Source organism: Labeo rohita, chromosome 5 (assembly GCF_022985175.1).
Source record: "Labeo rohita strain BAU-BD-2019 chromosome 5, IGBB_LRoh.1.0, whole genome shotgun sequence".
Taxonomy (NCBI): Eukaryota; Metazoa; Chordata; class Actinopteri; order Cypriniformes; family Cyprinidae; genus Labeo; species Labeo rohita.
This window is the reverse complement of record NC_066873.1, coordinates 41,982,169-42,000,389: the sequence shown is the minus strand read 5'-3', so window position 1 is coordinate 42,000,389 and position 18,221 is coordinate 41,982,169. Positions and strand designations below refer to the sequence as shown.

Here is an 18,221-nt window from a genome sequence, read left to right as displayed (position 1 = left end):
CCACTTCCAGAACAAAAATGTACAGACAATGTACTTACCCCCTTGTCATCCAAGATGTTCATGTCTTTCTTTCTTCAGTCATTAAGAAATTGTGTTTTTTGAGGAAAACATTTCAGGATTTTTCTCCATATAATGGACTGATATGGTGCCCCGAGTCTGAACTTCCAAAATGCAGTTTAAATATGGCTTCGAACGATCCAAAATGCAGTTGTAAACAATGCCAGCCGAGGATGAAGGGTCTTGTCTAGTAAAACGATCGGTTAATTTCATTAAAAAAAATTTGAATACTTTTTAATCTCAAATGCTCATCTCATTTTGCCTGAACTCTGTGTATTCTGGCTCAAGACAGTTAGGGTATGTCGAAAAACGAATGTCAAAAATCATTTCAAAATCATCCTACATCACTGCAGAAGTACCGACCCAGTCTTTGCAAAGTGAACATGCAAATAAGATCAAACAACCTAAACAAAAAAGGTAGAACAGCAATATAGGGCAATTCTGAAGTTGAGGGAGAACATGAGATGGGAGTTTTTCGACATACCCTAACTGTCATGAACCGGAGCAAAAACAGTCCAAGCAGAGTAAGACAAGACAAGCGTTTGGCATTAAAAAGTATATAAATTGTATTCTTTTTATGAAAATAACTGATCGTTTCACTAGATAAGAGCCTTCTTCCTCGGCTGGGATTGTTTACAACCGCATTTGGGATTGTTTAAAGCTGCATTTAAACTGCATTTGGAAACTCAAACTTGGGGCACCATAGCAGTCCATTACATGGAGAAAAATGCTGATATGTTTTCCTCAAAAAACAATTTCTTTAAGACTGAAGAAAGAAAGACATGAACATCTTGGATGACAAGAGGGTGAGTACATTATCTGTAAATTTTTGTTCTGGAAATGGACTCCTTTAATGGGAGACACTGCAGGCAAAAACACTTTTTTCATGCACCTCTCAAGAGATTTTGAGCTTTTTGGTTTTTCATAAAGTGTTTTTTCAGACTAGTGGAAAGAAAACATCCAAAAACACTTAAGTGTTTCTTTTATAGCACTTTATCTATTTGTGTCAATAGATTTCAATTACAATACATATTTTAAAGCCAATATTTTTTTCCAATAAAAGCTCATCAGTTATCCTAAGAAAAGAACAGGTATTGTTTTTGTTTTAGAACAACTTTGGTGAAAGGTTTTGATCCACTTCACATGTTAACTACTGTATATACATACATTTTTTTCCTTTCTCAATTTTATTCTTTGACTTTGTCAACAACAATAATATATTTAGTATATTGGAACTATGGAAATTTAGTATTTCATGTGTTTGGAACTATGGAAATGGGAAAGTCTGGGAATTTTCATTAGTGAAATAAAATAAAAACAGACAATATTGCGTCTAAAATATAATTCACAAAATTAACTTGTTTCTTGAGCTGTTGTATAAAATCAATATCACATTTGGAATCAGGCAGATATTTTGTGTGTGTGACAAAACCTCATATAGGTGTATTTTTGTAGGGCCCTATGAAATCAGTTTTATTCTTTTCCAAATTGTGTTTTATTTTTATTTTTTTTCCAAATTCTGTTTTTCTGTTTTAAGTTTTCTGGATTTCCGTTTTTCCTTTTTTAATTCTAAAACTAAAAGTTTTATTGAAAAATCATGTCTAATTAATCGAAATCATGAAACTTAAACACTTTAACAGCAATTTATTAAAAGCTTCTCAAAAATGAAATTTTAAGACCCTATGAAATGTTTTTATTTTCCTTTCAAATTCAGTTTTATTTTTACCAAATTGTTTTCCATTAATTTTCTGAATTTGAATGGTTTCACTAAATTTTAATAACCAAAAGCATCTCCAATTAGCCATTTTCATTAAAAAAAATATGTATTATTACTTTACTTCTTTTTTCAGAAATACTGTGTTGTGTATTTACATTTTTTTAAAACTGAACTTTTATTGTAACGGGTTGCTGTGAAAACCCTAAAGTTTCTGTTTGTATATATGATATGACGGTAGTTTTTCCTCAAAAGAAATAGTCATACTCATGAAGTGACTTTCAGAGCAGTTCTAGAGATTATTTAATGTGTTCATGTACTCGGCAGAGGCTGAAAACACTGCAAGCGTCATGCACGATTCAGTATGTGTAGTACACACTCATTCACACACAGACACGCAGAACTAGCGCCAGAAATAGTATTTTGGAGGCTTAACATTCACAGCCACTAGTCAATATTGTGTTCTGATTTAAGCGTACTGACCAACTTTTAGATTTATTCATCCAAAATTTGGCAAATTCCGTGACATTCTGCGTTATACTGCTAATTCCATTTTTATGACTGGATTCCGTGATTCCGTACATGTTTTCTGCATTGTGGAAATCATAAGGCCCTAGTATTTCTCCCACCATATATTGTATTTGAGTCTGCAAGCTACTAGGCTGCATCACACTCTCAAAGCATGCACTCTCAAAGTGCGTTTTTGTTTGCTTTTTGCAAAGCGAGTGACATACTCAATAGTGTCAGATGATAACATCAGCTAAAAACATTTCTTATATTACTGTAGATGATACATATCGCACACCCCTCTAGGTTGACAGCCAGAAGTCTGGTTGTGTTGTATTGTTTTTTGCGTTCTCTCACCCCTGGTGTCCTCTCCTCTCCTTCACTGTCTTCATCCTCTGAGTCAACAGTGTGGTGGTTTCGGGGGCTTGTGGCTGCTCCCCCGAGCAGTGCAGTGATGGCTTTATTCCTCACGGTTGCACTCGTCTCTCCCTCCTCGTCCTCTTCGTCAGGGTCCAGGTGCTCCATCAGCAACTTAAACTGAGAATCAAACAACATTTTTGGCTCAAAGGTCCCCCATTCTCCAACACAATAATTCTTCAAGCATTTATGGTGTAATTATGGCAAAGCTTGAATGTTTTCTAATGATTTTATTAACAGAAACTGGAATTACTAATTATGTAAAATGAACAATGGTGCATTTTGTGTTTTTAATAAATACATTTTTATGTTTCATATTTTGCATATTCTTTTTCTTCTTATTATTAGCATCATTACTAATATTATTTTACTTTTTTGTAAAGCACTTTGGATCAACTATGATTGTTATTATTATTAGTTATAACAATTATCATTACTGGCACATTTCTTGTAATTATTATTAAAAACAAAATTTATTATTAAAAAAAACAATGCTAAATATTATTACTAACAATATAAATAAAATATATAACACTACAACTTTTTTGTTTGTTAGGTTTTTGTGATTTAAACATTTTAAAACTGTTCTTCAAATAAAAACATTGCTGGGGGAAAACAAAGTATGAAGTATTAAATGAGGTTTGATTACTTATATATATTATTATATATTACTTATATTACTTATATAATAATAATAATAATAATAATAATAATAATAATAAAATTTATATTTATTATTAATAATTATTATTTAAATACAAATACTAATTACAACTATTAATATTATTATATTTAATATTTAAATAAATTTTTTAAAATCCCTGGATGTTGCCTACTGACAAATATTTGTATAATTACTATGTAAACCATTTTAAATAATATTACTAACAATATAAATCTAACTTATAACATTCCATAACACTTATTTTTTAAAGAAAATGTGTAAAAATAGTCTCACGTCGAGGTACTGTTTAATGATCTTCCTCTTTAAATCATTTTGGTTTTTGTTTGATTTTGTTTGTTTGTTTTTTGTGATTTCAAACATTTCAAAACTATGTTCTTCAAATAAAAACAACCCTTATTTAGGGAAAACAAAGACAAAAAAAAAATCTTGATTTTTTTTTAGCATTTAAATTAAGTTTGATTAAAAAAAAATCTTGATTTTTTTTTAGCATTTAAATTAAGTTTGATTACTTAAAAAAATAATAATAATATAAATAATATAATATAATAATACATTTTAGATAATACCATTATTATTATTATTACTTTCATAATAACAATAATAATAATAATAATAATAATAATAATTTATGAATATTATTATTATTATTATTATTATATTTAATATTTAAATAATTTGAAATAAAATATAAAATAAAATATTACTAACAATATAAATATAACACTCCATAACACTTATTTTTAAAGAAAATGTGTAAAAATAGGCTCACGTCAAGGTACTGTTTGACAATCTTCCTCTTCAGATCATAGGTCATCTCATCATGAACCTCATCATTCTGGAGGAAGTCGATGGTCTGCCGTGGACTGAAGTTAACCGACGTCTTCCTGTTGACGGCTTTATCGTACACCTTTGCTGACTCCGTGGGAGAGTACTTTTGAATTTTGCTGCATTGGAGCAGAATAAATACAGTAAATATAAAACCTTAACAGAACAGCTATCATTTCATGGTTGCCAAGATGCATAATGGCCGTTTCCTACCTGTCTGAGAAGCCGTAGAGGTTCTTGAGGTGTTGTTTGAGCACTAGCAGTAACAGTATGCCCTGTGATGCCCTAGCAAAGTCCAGGAGAGACGCTGCGTCTTCAGGCAGACGCTCCATGACAGCATCGGCATCATCAAGGTCAGAATCAGAATCTGACTCCGACTGCTTGGGGCACTCCGTGGGCTTGGGCTTCCTCACCCGCTGCCCCTCCTCATCCTCCTCATAATCATCATCATTATAGTCTTCATCTCCGCTGTTCCTTTCTCTTTCCTCGTCCTGCTCTCCCCTGTCCTCTTCCGAACCGTTCTGGTGCTGTTGCTGTGGCTGGTGCTGTGTCTGCCGCCGCCGCCGTCGTCTCCTCTTCCTGCTCTTCCTGCCCGGAATCTTAACGAGAGACTGGATACAACGATGGCTCGTTTAGAAGTTGTGGTGGAATTACTATCATAACCATCAGCGCATTAACATGACATCTATGCGTTTCGTCTAATGAACAACAACAATGTGTTAAATTCAGTCATAACAGGGGCTATTTAAATATATAAACCTACATATACACTGTCATTAAAAATTAAGAATTAATAATTTTTTTTTTTTAAAGTTTCTTATGCTTATCAAGCATTTATTGGATCAAAAACACAGAAAAAAAGTAATATTGTAATATTGTAATATATAAATAATATATAATATATTATAATATATAAACTGAAGAAATACATTTCTAAAAAAACACCATAAAATAAACTAAAATTAATAATTCTGTTTTACACAATGGTAAAATTATTTAAATGCTTACACCATGCTGTTTTAGGTAAAAATAGGAACATTAATTGTAATAAATATACATTTCTCTCTAAAGAAAGCAGAATTGAACAAACCCATACATTTTTCTCCAGCGTTTTACTACCTCAAAATATTTGCATAAAAAAATAAAAGAATAATAATAAAAGAATACAACTCACTGTCATGTTCTAACCTTGTAATATTTATCTTTCAATTAAAACCTAAAATTTTACACCCTTAATATTGTGCCAATTTTTTATTGTATCGAAAATAGTTTTGAATGTCAATATTTAGCCAATTCTAAGATTCTATTATTGTAACACTAGTTTCAATGTTACAATCTAATTACAATACTAATGTTTATTCTTTGCTTTTAAACATTTTGTTTTCAAATGCACATTATAAGCAACCCAATCTCAGAGTACATGCAGAAATGCATTGAAGTGCTGCTTTGAGACACTGAAAACACACGATCATGAGCTGCTTGTGTGTAAATGAAAAAAGTGCCACACTTCACTTAAAAATCAGATTTAAGCAATTCATGTGGATCATATTTCAGGTTGGAAAATAAAATCATATACCTGATTATATGAGGATATCCTGCACTTTATTTTTGGCCCTTATAAAACGATCAAGAACATTTTAATCTTTTTGACTTTAAAAATTAAATGGGCCATTTTTGCTGCTGTAAAACATCCTCTTCCCATTGAAAATGATCAACAGCGCTTTCCTACATTCGCACAGAGGCTGTAAACTGGATTACACTGTGACAGGTTCCCAAAACAATCAGTGCTGAAATGTGCTACACAAACTGTTAAGCTCAGACAGAAGCACTTGAGCACGTTTACCTCTTTAAATGTCTGCAGCAGGTTGCTGCCTGACACAGACAGTGTGATGTCTATATGATGCATGATGAACAGCGGCTCCTCCTGAGTCTGATAGGGGAAGTACGCCAAATTATCAGCGATGAACAATAGCATGTTCACCTCAATCTTCTGCTCGGACACAGAGAGACAGACAGATGGAAAAGGTCAGTCTCAACGTCACAACAAAGAGGAACGACAGGAAGAGACAGACACACAAAGAGCGCTAACCGAGCTGTCGTCGAAAAGATTGAGCAGTGAGATGAGGAACGCTCGCCGGTGTTGTCTGTTCGCGCGAACCATGCTGTAGAGGTGGGAACACTGAGCGGAATTGGACTCGTCCTGACGGAAACCACGGATCACAGGTCCTGTTGATCCCAAGACGGCCTGCTGCACTTGGTACGACATCTTCATGCCTGCTACAGCCTTCATCTGGAGAGCAATTAAAGTTGTACAAATTAAATAATGCATTATGCAATGCAGGTACAACACAACGCAATTTTATTGTAATACACACAAAAAGTGCTTTCCCACTTTACATTCTTACACTCTCAACTTCAATATATTTGACCAGTAGGAATGATAACCACAATTATCCAATTTATGAACAAAATTACGATATTGCATGAGACACAAATAGCAAGGTGTGTAGACTGGTGCTCACATGGATGAATCCAGTGTATTTCTTATCAATCTCCACCAGCTGCTGGTCCGCTTTGTTCCTCATGGTGGGCTCTGGGTCCGTCCCCATTGCGATCAGATATGGCACACACTGTGATTGAAAGGAGGAAGAAAAAGTGACAAGTCCATGTTAGTGTGCAAGTTCTTCAGCCAAGACTGTGACAATGATGTGTAGGACCACGCCCATTCTTGTGTGTGTGTTTGTTTGTTTTTTTCTGTGTGGATTGTGAATTCTGTCATTTACACTTTTATTCAGCAAGGAAGCATTAAACTGACCAAAAAACCTTTGCAACAGTGTTGCAACTGGTAATTTTGACAGCAAATTCAGATTTAGTTTTAAGATCATTGCACACTAAGTCCGAATTTTTCGTATGCCTTATTTATTTATTTTTTTTTCGCATTCGTCATTCTTTCCTATCAAAATGCTTGCCATGGATGCGAAAAACGCAGAAAATCGAACCTGATCAGATGCCAGATGAAGGAGGCAGTATGTAAATGTGATTGACACAACGTGAGGTCGTATTTATTTTTTAACGTACGAAAATGTCGGACTCAGTGTGCAATGACCTTCTTCTTTCGACTAAAATGGCATTTAGTTTTAGTCATTTTAGTCATCTGAGTTGTTTTAGTTTTAGTCTAAAATTGAATGGGTTTAGTTACAGTGTAACGCATTTATAAAGCATTTCTCTAAAATTAACAAACCATTGTATAGGTTTGATATTAAGGTTTTATCATGATGCAACTTGCCTTTATATTAAAATTAAACTAAACCACTTCACATAAAGAAACAAGAACATGGTCTTCTTTTCAATGAAATGCCAATGGTAATATAGGCTAATTATGCACTTTATTTATATACATAAATGTAGATTAATCTTTATTAAGGCTACTAAAGTGATTCAATAAAGAGCAGCGATTGATCTTCTACACAGACAATAGCAACTAAATTAGGCTGCTGTTCCTTTAAAACCAAACGCACAGATACAATGCACTAATACACGTCCGATATTCTCCCAACTGTTTACGTTCACCTAAGATGTAACTGAGTGCGTTCATGTGAATACTCATCAAAACGGACAATTCGACATAATTTAGTGAGCATTTCTCCGTTCATGAGACGCTAAAGAGTACTCGTGTGCTGTGTGAAATTGATAGAGATAGATCAATAGGCTATGATATAGTTCAAACGTATGCATCTAATCTCCAAACCATGCAGAAGATTCGTTCTGAATGAATCTCTTCCCAAATCGTCTGTCCCTACCATTTGTCTCATTTTTATTTGTTGACAAAAATGTCAACAGATTTTTGTCATAGTTTCTGTCATTCAAAACAAGTTTTTGTTTTATTACAGTCTCGTTTTTGTCTGTGAAAAAAATGCCATTGATAAAAATGATGTGTCAACGAAATTAACAGTGTTACAAAAATAAACGTTTTTTTAACTTTCTATTCATCAGGGAATCCTGAATAAAAAACATGGCTTCCACAAACATTAAGCAGTACAATAGTTTTCAACATGCATAATAATCAGAAATATTTCTCGCAGCATTTCATCATATTAAAATGATTTCTGAAAGATCATGCAACACTTTAGACTGGAGTAATGATGCTGAAAATTCAGCTCTCCATCACTGAAATTAATTACATTTTAAAGTATATATTCAAATAAAAAAAAACATTTTTTTTTATTTGTAATAATATTTCACAATTTTAATGTTTTTACTGCCTTTTTGATCAAATAAATGCAGCGTTGGTGAGCAAAAGAGACTTAAATAATAATTTAAAAAAACGTACCAAACTTTTAAAATGATAGTTAATGGTACCCTTTTTTTTTTTTATATATATATATATAATAAATTATTTATTTTGCATTTACACTTAAACATTTTATTCATAAGTGTGCTGCAATACATGGTATTGCAATTATAACAAGGAAAACAAAACAACATGCAAACGGTTAAGATGAATACTGTGTTCGGAAAGGAAATTACGTGTACTACGGAACCCCTGAAGGGAATAAATACGATTTAGTTGGGTATTTTGTTATATCTTTTAGGAAATTATACTATATATAATGTGCAGTCATCAGGGAACTGCTATTAATATGCGGGACATTGAAATCGCTTTTGAATGTGTTCTCGCTTTTTACTTTCACTTTTGAGATTCGCACTCACGCATACTGACCACAGCACTAACGGCAGTACTTACCACCCATTTTACAAGATTAGATGTTTGGCAATGGTGCTCAGGATCTAACAAATCATTTGCCATCTTCCTATCAGTCATCTTTCCTTACTTAAATTTTATGCACCGTAATATACCAGGCTACCACAAGCAAGTGGTTAACCATGTCCCATTAGTGGCTCTGTAGAACTTGTTATTCATTTTCCAAGGTTTCCTAAATATGGATTCACTACTCAGGAACATCCCTAGTTTATAATGTCAGTGTTGCATAAAGGTGTGTGTACCTGTACGGGGTGTATGAGTCCCTGGCTGAGGGTCAGAGCGATGACATTGAGGGCGAAGTGTCGCACGCTGGACTGCGTGTGGAAGAAAGACTCAAGCACCTGCTTCAAATAGAGCTGCATGATGGAGCTGCTCATACCAGAGGAGATGTCACCCATCTCTTTCAAATCCTCCTGCTTTGACATTTTCTGCCCTGGAAAGATAAAAACACAAGCAGCTTTCGTTAAAGAGTTTCTAGAGTTTGACAATCCCAGTTTCAAGTCTGCCCCTAGGTTTTCTGCTGTTGGTATAGGAAATGCTGTTAATCTCAAAAGCATACTAGCAACTTTAAAAGCCTTGAGCGAACAAGCAATATGGTCACTCACACTCTCTGTCAGCCTCCTGCATGCGAGAGTCCTCCTCCTGGAGATACATCTGGAGGTTTTTCAACACCTGGATCTTTAGCGTGATGGAGCTCCGCTTATCAGACAGGAGCCCGTTATACAGAGACTTCACCTCTGGAACGAACATCTGACTTGGGTGCATGATTAACAGGAACCCTGCAGGACATGAGAAAGACAATGATGGTGTTTTTTAATTCAGTAATTAAAATACTGATATGATGCAAAATATGAAATCAATCAGAGAACAGGTTCTGCAACAAAAAGCTAAGAAAATACACTATTATGCATCTGACCAATTAAGCATTACCCAGTTCTACTAAGTGTTGTTATTGTTAACTAAAAAACTAAAACTATGGAACATTGCTTACACTAACTTAAAGCTGAAAATAAAACAACAACAACAACATACACACAAATTAGAAATTATGTCTTGGCAATTACCTAAAATAATTTTCAGTTGAAGTACTAAATAATAAAATAAAATCAATTTTAATTAAACTTAAAACAAAATAAAAAAAATAAATAAAGTAATTTTTTAAAAAATGATTAAAACCTTATAGAAATAATAATAAAACTAATAAAAAAAAAGACAAAAAAAATAAAAAATAACAACTGAATTGAAAACTGAAAATATGAAAATAAAAACTCAAAATATTAATAAATACTCGACTATAAAAAAAATTCGAAAACAATGAATGCATCATCTTACCCAACCCAATGATGGCTTTGCATTTAACTTCTTCATCCTCGTGATTTGTGAAGTACAGTAATGATTCCAAAACCTTTTCCTTTATCACAACCTGTCAATAACAGTGCAAGATTGGAGGTTAAATAACATACAGTTAAAAATACCAAATTAAACTAAACATAGTAATAAAATTGAGAGCGAAACAAATGGATAATTTTAGAAATATTTGATGAAAGTCATTATTAAAAAAAAAACTAAAAAAAAATTAAATAAGATAAAAAATACAATAAAAATAAAAACAAACAATCTTGGGTTTAAGAAAGCCTAATATATAAAAGTCTTGTTTCAGTGAAATTTACATTTAGGTTTACATATAAACATAACAGTCAAATACCTAAAAATGTTGCAATACCTTAGTGGTGCCCTTGAACTGCTCGAGGTCGAAGTCAAAGTGTCTGCAGAGAGCTCCCACAGTAAAGAGAGATCTGAGCAGGGGCTGCTTTGGTGGCAGCGAGTGCCATGCTGTTCGTACCCTCCTGATGCTGTATCTTTAGCTTAGTCAGAGCGCCATAATAACGGTTAAAACAGGCCCATACAAACTTATAATTATGAGTCACTTTATTCACTATCGCACCCAAACAGCTCACACAGTACTGGACAACCTGTGTGAAAGAAGAAAGAGAAAAAGTAGAAATAAGGTGTGTTTTAAGTAAATTAAACATTAATTTACATATATGAATTATGTATACAAATGGGTGAGTGCAGGTCACTTACGGTCATGCCATATTTTAAGATGAGTTTCATCAGGTCTTCTTCAATGGTGGTCAGGAAGCTCTCGCTGGGGTGATCCATCAGAGGAACCACAAGCTCCAGGATCTTCGCAACGTTACAAATCACCATGAAGTCACTCTGAGACTGTGAAAATGACAAATGCAAAAGCATTAAGCATAAACACTTCTGACACGTGTACCCTGGCACAATATCATCTTAAATCACTAGCAATAAATGGCCACTAGATGGCAGAATGACCTTAAATAATATAAATATTACACTTACAGTTGCTCTGCATAGAGCCCTATGAATCAGTTGTATTATTATTATTAATTTATTTTTACTTTCTTCCATTTTAATTTTAAGTTTCACTCTTTCTGGATTTCATTTTAGTGGTTACATTATATTTCATAATTAAAAAGCATGTATAAATAAAATCATAAAACTCACAATTACATGAAACCAATTAAACACTTTTTTTAAAGGTTTAACAAAACATTAATTTTTAGGGCCATATGAAATCCATTTTATTTATTTTTTTCCAAATTCTATTTATTTCCAGTAATTCTGGATTCCCCCCTCCCCCCTCAATTTCTTGGATTCTGTTTTAATAGTTGAATTAAATTTTAATCATGAAAAAGTCTAATTAAAATCATAAAACTATTACAATTTAGCCACAAATTACTACAAGCCTGGCAAAAAGTTTTTATTTTTCCCAAATTCTGTTTTCAGTTGTAATATTTTTGTTTTTCATTTTCAATGGTTTAAAGAAATTTTAATAATTAAAAAAAAAGCATGTCCAATAAATTAAATGTAATAATTTATTGCACTTACAATAATAAGACCCTATGAAATGTTTTATTTATTTATTTTTTAAGATGTAATTTTTCAGAAAACTGTTGTTGTTTTTACATTTTTCCAGAATTATTAAAAATACAAATTTTTCACAAAGGTTTTAAATATACAAAGGTTTAACAAAACTTTACTGTTTAGGGCCCTGTGAAATCCATTAGATTTTTTTTTTCCCCAAATTCCATTTATTTCCAGTAATTCTGGATTCCGTTTTTCCCCCGTCAATTTCTTTAATTTTTGGATTCTGTTCTAATATTTGAATTAAATTTTAATAATGAAAAAGCCTAATTAAAATCATAAAACTTACAATTTAGCAACAATGTACTAAAAGTTCAGCAAAAACTTTTTGTTCTTCCCAAATTCTGTTTTCAGTCTTAATTTTTCTGTATTCCATTTTCAATGGTTTAAGGACATTTTAATAATTAAAAATGCATATAAATTAAATTTATAAAACATCAACAATTTAATAATTTATTGCACTTACTTAATAATAAGACCCTATGAAATTTTTTCTAATTTGATATAATACAAATTTATTATTAAAAATACAAAATGCTGCAAAATGGCATGTTTACTGTAAAAATGAAAGTGTGAACTTACACTGCACTTGGTGGTGAGGTAGGGCTGCATAGTCATGGCATGCTTGACCATCAGCTGCGCTCTGATCTTACTGAACAGATACAGTGTGGTGATGCATGCAACCAACCGTGTGGAGTTCACACTCTTGTGCTCTGCACACAGACAGCATCACAACAGCGAATTAATATGGGAAAACCATAACCATAAATTCACTCATTAATGCATTACAACTACTCATACAATAATTTATTTTTTTATTTACAAAAATGACATTAAATGCAACCTAAACACTAATATGTATAAAAAACAAAAACTACAAAATAAATATATAAATGAATAAATAAATAAATAAAGCACCATGTAAAAATGGCTAGGAAAACTCGATGGTTTTTGGATAAACGATGGTTAAAATAAAAAAAAAAATTGCAAAAATAAATATAAAGTAAACGTAACACTTCTATATCATTAATAATAATTTACGTTTAACATTTAATGGACTGAAGCAATTTAACTACAAAAAAAAAAAAAACTACAAAGCTTTGAGCATAACACTAAAAGCTATCAGAATTTCATCTTACTTTTGGCCATATAACTACCAGTATATAACTAAATTGCGTATTTTTGCTCAGTTTGGTCCACCAAATAAAATTCAGGTGTTATGTAGTGTGAGCTCTATATTTCTGCTATTACATATTACATGATACATAAAAAGCCTGATGCATCAAAAAAATATGATACACAAAAACCATATGTGCAAGCTGATTTTTGTCTGAAGGTTCTATAAACACTTCCATTCTGATATAATTTTTTGTGACTATTATTTCATACATCTGGCTTTACAAGATTACTAATAACTGATAGGTTATGAAACAAATCAGATTTCGGTATAGAAGTGTGGGCATACCTGCAAGTGCCTCCTCGTATTTGAGGATGTACTCCACAAGATTATCCACCAACTGCACACAGGCCTTCCTGGCCGGCTTATAAGATGAGTCCTCCTCTGACTTTAAAAGCTTTAAAAAACAAAACAGAATGAATTGCAGCTCTGCAGTCATCCAAACTAGACACCGGACAACGTAAACGGATTTGACCTGAAAACACTTACGTTCTGCAGGAGTTGCTCAAACCAGTCATAGCCAGTGTCCTTACAGGCAGCGACCTGCGGCACAGAAAAGAACAGGATCAGCTTAGGGACAATGCACTATTTCAAAGAAAAGCAATTTTCACACCTGATTTTTAGGTATGGACCAGAGTCAGTTTGATTTGACCGATTTGTGTGAAAGTTCTGTTATTAATACCGCTATGTACCAAGGAATTAGGGTGCATTTCATATGAATGAATAAAGTAAAGCAAGACTGATATTCTCCAAAAAGAGCAGCAATTGCTTTTCTCATTATTGATGTCTCAGCAGAAACTGCCTTCAGGAAAGAGCTCACATTTTCTACATATCTTGCAATGCATCTGGTGCAAAGAGATGCAAGCTCCACTGGCACATCTTGTGTTTTGGTAGTAAAACCAATTGAGTGAAAGCATGCCTTCTCTAGTGTTACCTAGCTACAACCACAAACAGCTGCCAGTGGTTCTCACATTGATTATGTAAACATCATACTCTGAATTAGAGCCAAATAAAACAAATGCAGAATCGAACCTGTGGTCAGACAAAACAATTATATGTGTGACCCTGGACCACAAAACCAGTCTTAATTTGCTGGGATATATTGGTAGCAATAGCCAAAAATACATTGTATGGGTCAAAATTATCAATTTTTCTTTTAAGCCAAGAACCATTAGGAAATTAAGTAAAGATCATGTTCCATGAGGATATTTTCTAAAATTCCTACTGTAAATATATCAAAATTTTATTTTGATTAGTAATATGCATTGTTAAGAACTTCATTTGGAAAGGCGATTTTGGTAGATTTTGGCGACTGAGGTAGATTTTTATCCCTAAGAAAATTCGAATTATAATTGAATTTATTTAAAGAAAGAGAAATTTTTGTTCAGTAAACTTCTGTTCAATAATAATAATAATAATAATAAGAAAAAAAACTATTTTATTACTGCTATATCGAAATCATACTGAGCTGTGACATCAAAACCGAGGTATGCACCAAACCATTATGTTTGTATAACGTTACACCCCTTAATTAGAAAGAAAAAATATATACAGTATATACAGCTAGTTGGTGAAGGAAGGACAGTGATTGGACTGACCACATCAGTGATGTTGAGAATCTTCCTATTCATTGTCTCTTTGTCGTGGTTGGCTGTTGGTGTAAACCACAGCTTCTGGAATGTTTCATTCACCAGTTTCTGCAGGGAGAAACAGACTGTTAGCTCAAACTTTTGTCACTAACTGGAAAATCCTATCACAACTGTAGTTCAGCACTGCATTTATCATGCAAAACAAAGCTGGGAATGTAGTTGCACCTTGATGCCCTCCTCGTCATTGACCCTGCGGATCATCTTCACGCACATCTCTGTGATCTTACTGAAGTTGGGCTGCTCTAAACAGATGTCTCTCAGAATCTTGATCACCCTCTTCCTCACGCTGATACCGGTGTCCTGGAGTAAAGCACATATAAACATAAATTACTCACAGATTGCATGTACAGTATTCAAAATAGGGAAAAAAAACCTCCTAAATCAAGAATTTAGGCTAAAATTTACATCAGTGTCTAAAGGGAAAGCGCATATTTTAGGTGCATTCTTGCCGTATGTAAAATTATCTTTTAAAATGACAAACCCACATTACCTATATTTAAAAATTATAGTGAGGTCATAAAAGCTGTATGCATAATAACAAAAAAGTCTACTGAACAAAACAGCAATGGAGAATGAAAAACAAGTACATCCTGCCCCATTTTCAGTGAGGGCAGGTGTTTGGAAAAATATTATATTAATTATTGATTTTTTGTTATTATGGGAAGTAGGGATGTGCCCAAATAGTGAATCCATATTAGGAAAGGCACAGAAAACAGCTGCTAGCCACTTACTAGCGGTAGCCTGTTACATAAGAGTATTGAATATCTATTTCACTAAGCACAAAACAGAGTAAGAAGAGGTGACAGATAGGACAATGGCGAATGATTTGCAGATTCTGAGCACCACTGACAAATACCAAATCTTGTAAAATATGTGGTAAGTAGGCCTACTGCCACTCCGTGTGAAGCACACAGTTTACAAGCAGTTTCAATGCCCCACATATTAATAACGGCTCCCTGATGCCTGCAATTTATATACAGTGTAATTTCTCAACGATATAATTGAGAGACAAAGCACTGAAATATATTTTTCCCTCCCATCTCATATTTAGGGGTTTCGTAGTACATGTCATTTCTTATTTGAACATGGTATAATCGGATTCGGACACATCCCTAATGGAAAGTGTAAAATATTTTTTATTTATTTAGAAGTTAATAGCTAGTAGGAAACACTCACTTCTTGAGTCTGGACTACCCATACTATATAAAATGTTGTGTTTTTGTATTAAAGTTCACTTCCAGAACAAAAATTTACAGATAATTTACTCACCCCTTGTCATCTAAGATGTTCATGTCTGTCTTTCTTCAGTTGATAAGAAATTACGTTTCTTGAGGAAAACATTTCATGAATGTTCTCCATGTAGTGGACTTCAGTGGTGCCCCAAAGTTTGAACTTCCAAAATGCAGTTTAAATGCGGCTTTATATGGCGATCCCAGCTGAGGAAGAAGGGTGTTATCTAGCGAAATGATCTGTCATTTTCTAAACAAATTTATAATTTACATAATTTTTTTTTACCTCAAATGCTCGTCTTGTCTGGTCTCTACGATGCGCATACGTAGTCTGTATGTTGAAAAACTCCTGTCTCGTTTTCTTCTATTTTACCTTTTTTTTTTTGTAAAGGGCATTTGATCATCTTTGCATGTTCACTTTGTAAACACTGGCTCTGTACTTCTCAACGATTTTGAAGTTATGGAAGAAAACGAGATGGGAGTTTTTCAACATACCATAACTGTATTGACCGTACTGAACCGGTAAAAACTACATACATTGCCAATTTGTTTTGCAAATAGCAGATTGTTTTGCTAGATAAAACCCTTCTTCCTCAGCTGGGATCGTTTAGAGCCATTTAAAGCTGCATTTAAACTGCATTTTGGAAGTTCAAACTTGGGGGCACCACTGAAGTCCATCATATGGAGATGGTTCCTGAATTTTTCTCCTCAAGAAACAATTTCTTATCGACTGAAGAAAGAAAGACATGAACATCTTGGATGACAAAGGGGTGAGTAAATTATCTGTAAATTTTGGTTATGGAAGTGAACTTCTCCTTTAAAATACTGGTGCATTTGATGTCCAGTGTGCACAAAAAAAAAAAAAAAAAAAAAAAAAAAAGTAATAAAAAAATTGAGAATCGTGAATAAAAAAAACGAAAAATAGTGAATCGATTTTTAATCGAATCATGACCCCAAGAATAGATTTCAATTGAATCGTGAGGTACCGAAAGATTCCCACCCTTACTGTAAATTATTATTACTAATTAACATAACCATGCTCATTTTAAAACATTTTAAAATGTAATTTATTCTATTATGGCAAAGATGAATTTTCAACAGACTGAATTTTACTGAATAAGTCTTCAGTGTCAATGATCCTTCAGAAATCATTGTAATGTGCTGATTTGCTGTGCAAGAAAAAAGTTCTTCTTACAATCTTGAAAACTGTTGAGCTGCATTACATTTTTGAGGAAACCATGAAACCAGTTTTTCAGGGTTTTTTTTTTTTAATAGAATTTTTTTTTTTTTAAATAATTTTATTTGAAATATAAATCTTTTGTAATATTATAAATGGATATTTAATAAATTGTTCCGGAGGAAAAGTATTTTCTTTAAAAAAATAAAATAAAATCTTAAAACTTAAAGGGGTCATCGGATGCTAAGTTCACTTTTTCATGTTGTTTGAACATTAATGTGTGTTGGCAGTATATGTACAAATCTACCCTATAATGATAAAAATCCATGCAGCGGTTTTTAATTAATCTGTAAAAATAATATCCCCTTTTTCAAATCGAGCCATTCTCAGATGCCTGTCGGTGTGCCGTAACACCGACAGAGGCCGCTCCCACAATAGTTGATTGACATGAGCGATTTACCTCGAATCAGCTGTCACAGTCTGCCCTCTTTGTTTCAATGCCGGAGCAGGGATGTAAGTTAGACAAAAATATCTCTGACTGAGCGACTGAGGTGTTGTGTTGCTGGATGTAATAATGAACATAGTGGTCGTCATTTACTCCCGACATCTGAGCCGCTGAAGATGCAGTAGATTACGTTTGTTTGTGAAGGGAATGTACCTCCCGATGTACATATACCCGTCTATGTTCGCGCGAATCATTCATGATCCAGCTTCACTTACAGCAAAAGTGAGTATAAGGGGTTTTTTTTAATGATCTCTGCAATCGCCTTTTCTTATAACTTGGTAGTTAGGCTAAACGCGGCTAATGTAAACAAGACCGTCTTTTCACAGAGAGAAGAGAGGGGCGGGGTGAGCAGAGCTCATTTGCATTTAAAGGAACAACCCCTTAGAATGAGATGATTTTTGCTGAGCTCATTTTGACAAGGTAAAAAGAGTATTGTTTTACAAAACCATTGAGAATTTTTAATCAAAGTATATTAGAGACTTTTCATTAAGACCCTAAAGAATCATATCAACTTGTGGAAAATAGGCATCCGATGACCCCTTTAAAAACTTAAATTACTATAAAA

The 18,221-nt window shown here is 33.2% G+C and overlaps 1 protein-coding gene across 1 annotated transcript in view; it reads right to left on the bottom strand.

Moving 5' to 3' along the window:
- Positions 1–18,221, bottom strand: part of nipbla (NIPBL cohesin loading factor a) — a 45,529-nt gene that overhangs the window by 1,191 nt on the left and 26,117 nt on the right. The window contains 17 exon segments of the mRNA XM_051109257.1: positions 2,636–2,815; positions 4,150–4,324; positions 4,419–4,816; positions 6,049–6,195; positions 6,295–6,495; positions 6,728–6,835; positions 9,210–9,400; positions 9,573–9,746; positions 10,300–10,390; positions 10,691–10,771; positions 10,773–10,940; positions 11,053–11,193; positions 12,502–12,632; positions 13,385–13,493; positions 13,586–13,639; positions 14,695–14,793; positions 14,911–15,045. Of these exon segments, the coding sequence (XP_050965214.1) occupies positions 2,636–2,815; positions 4,150–4,324; positions 4,419–4,816; positions 6,049–6,195; positions 6,295–6,495; positions 6,728–6,835; positions 9,210–9,400; positions 9,573–9,746; positions 10,300–10,390; positions 10,691–10,771; positions 10,773–10,940; positions 11,053–11,193; positions 12,502–12,632; positions 13,385–13,493; positions 13,586–13,639; positions 14,695–14,793; positions 14,911–15,045 (2,583 nt within the window).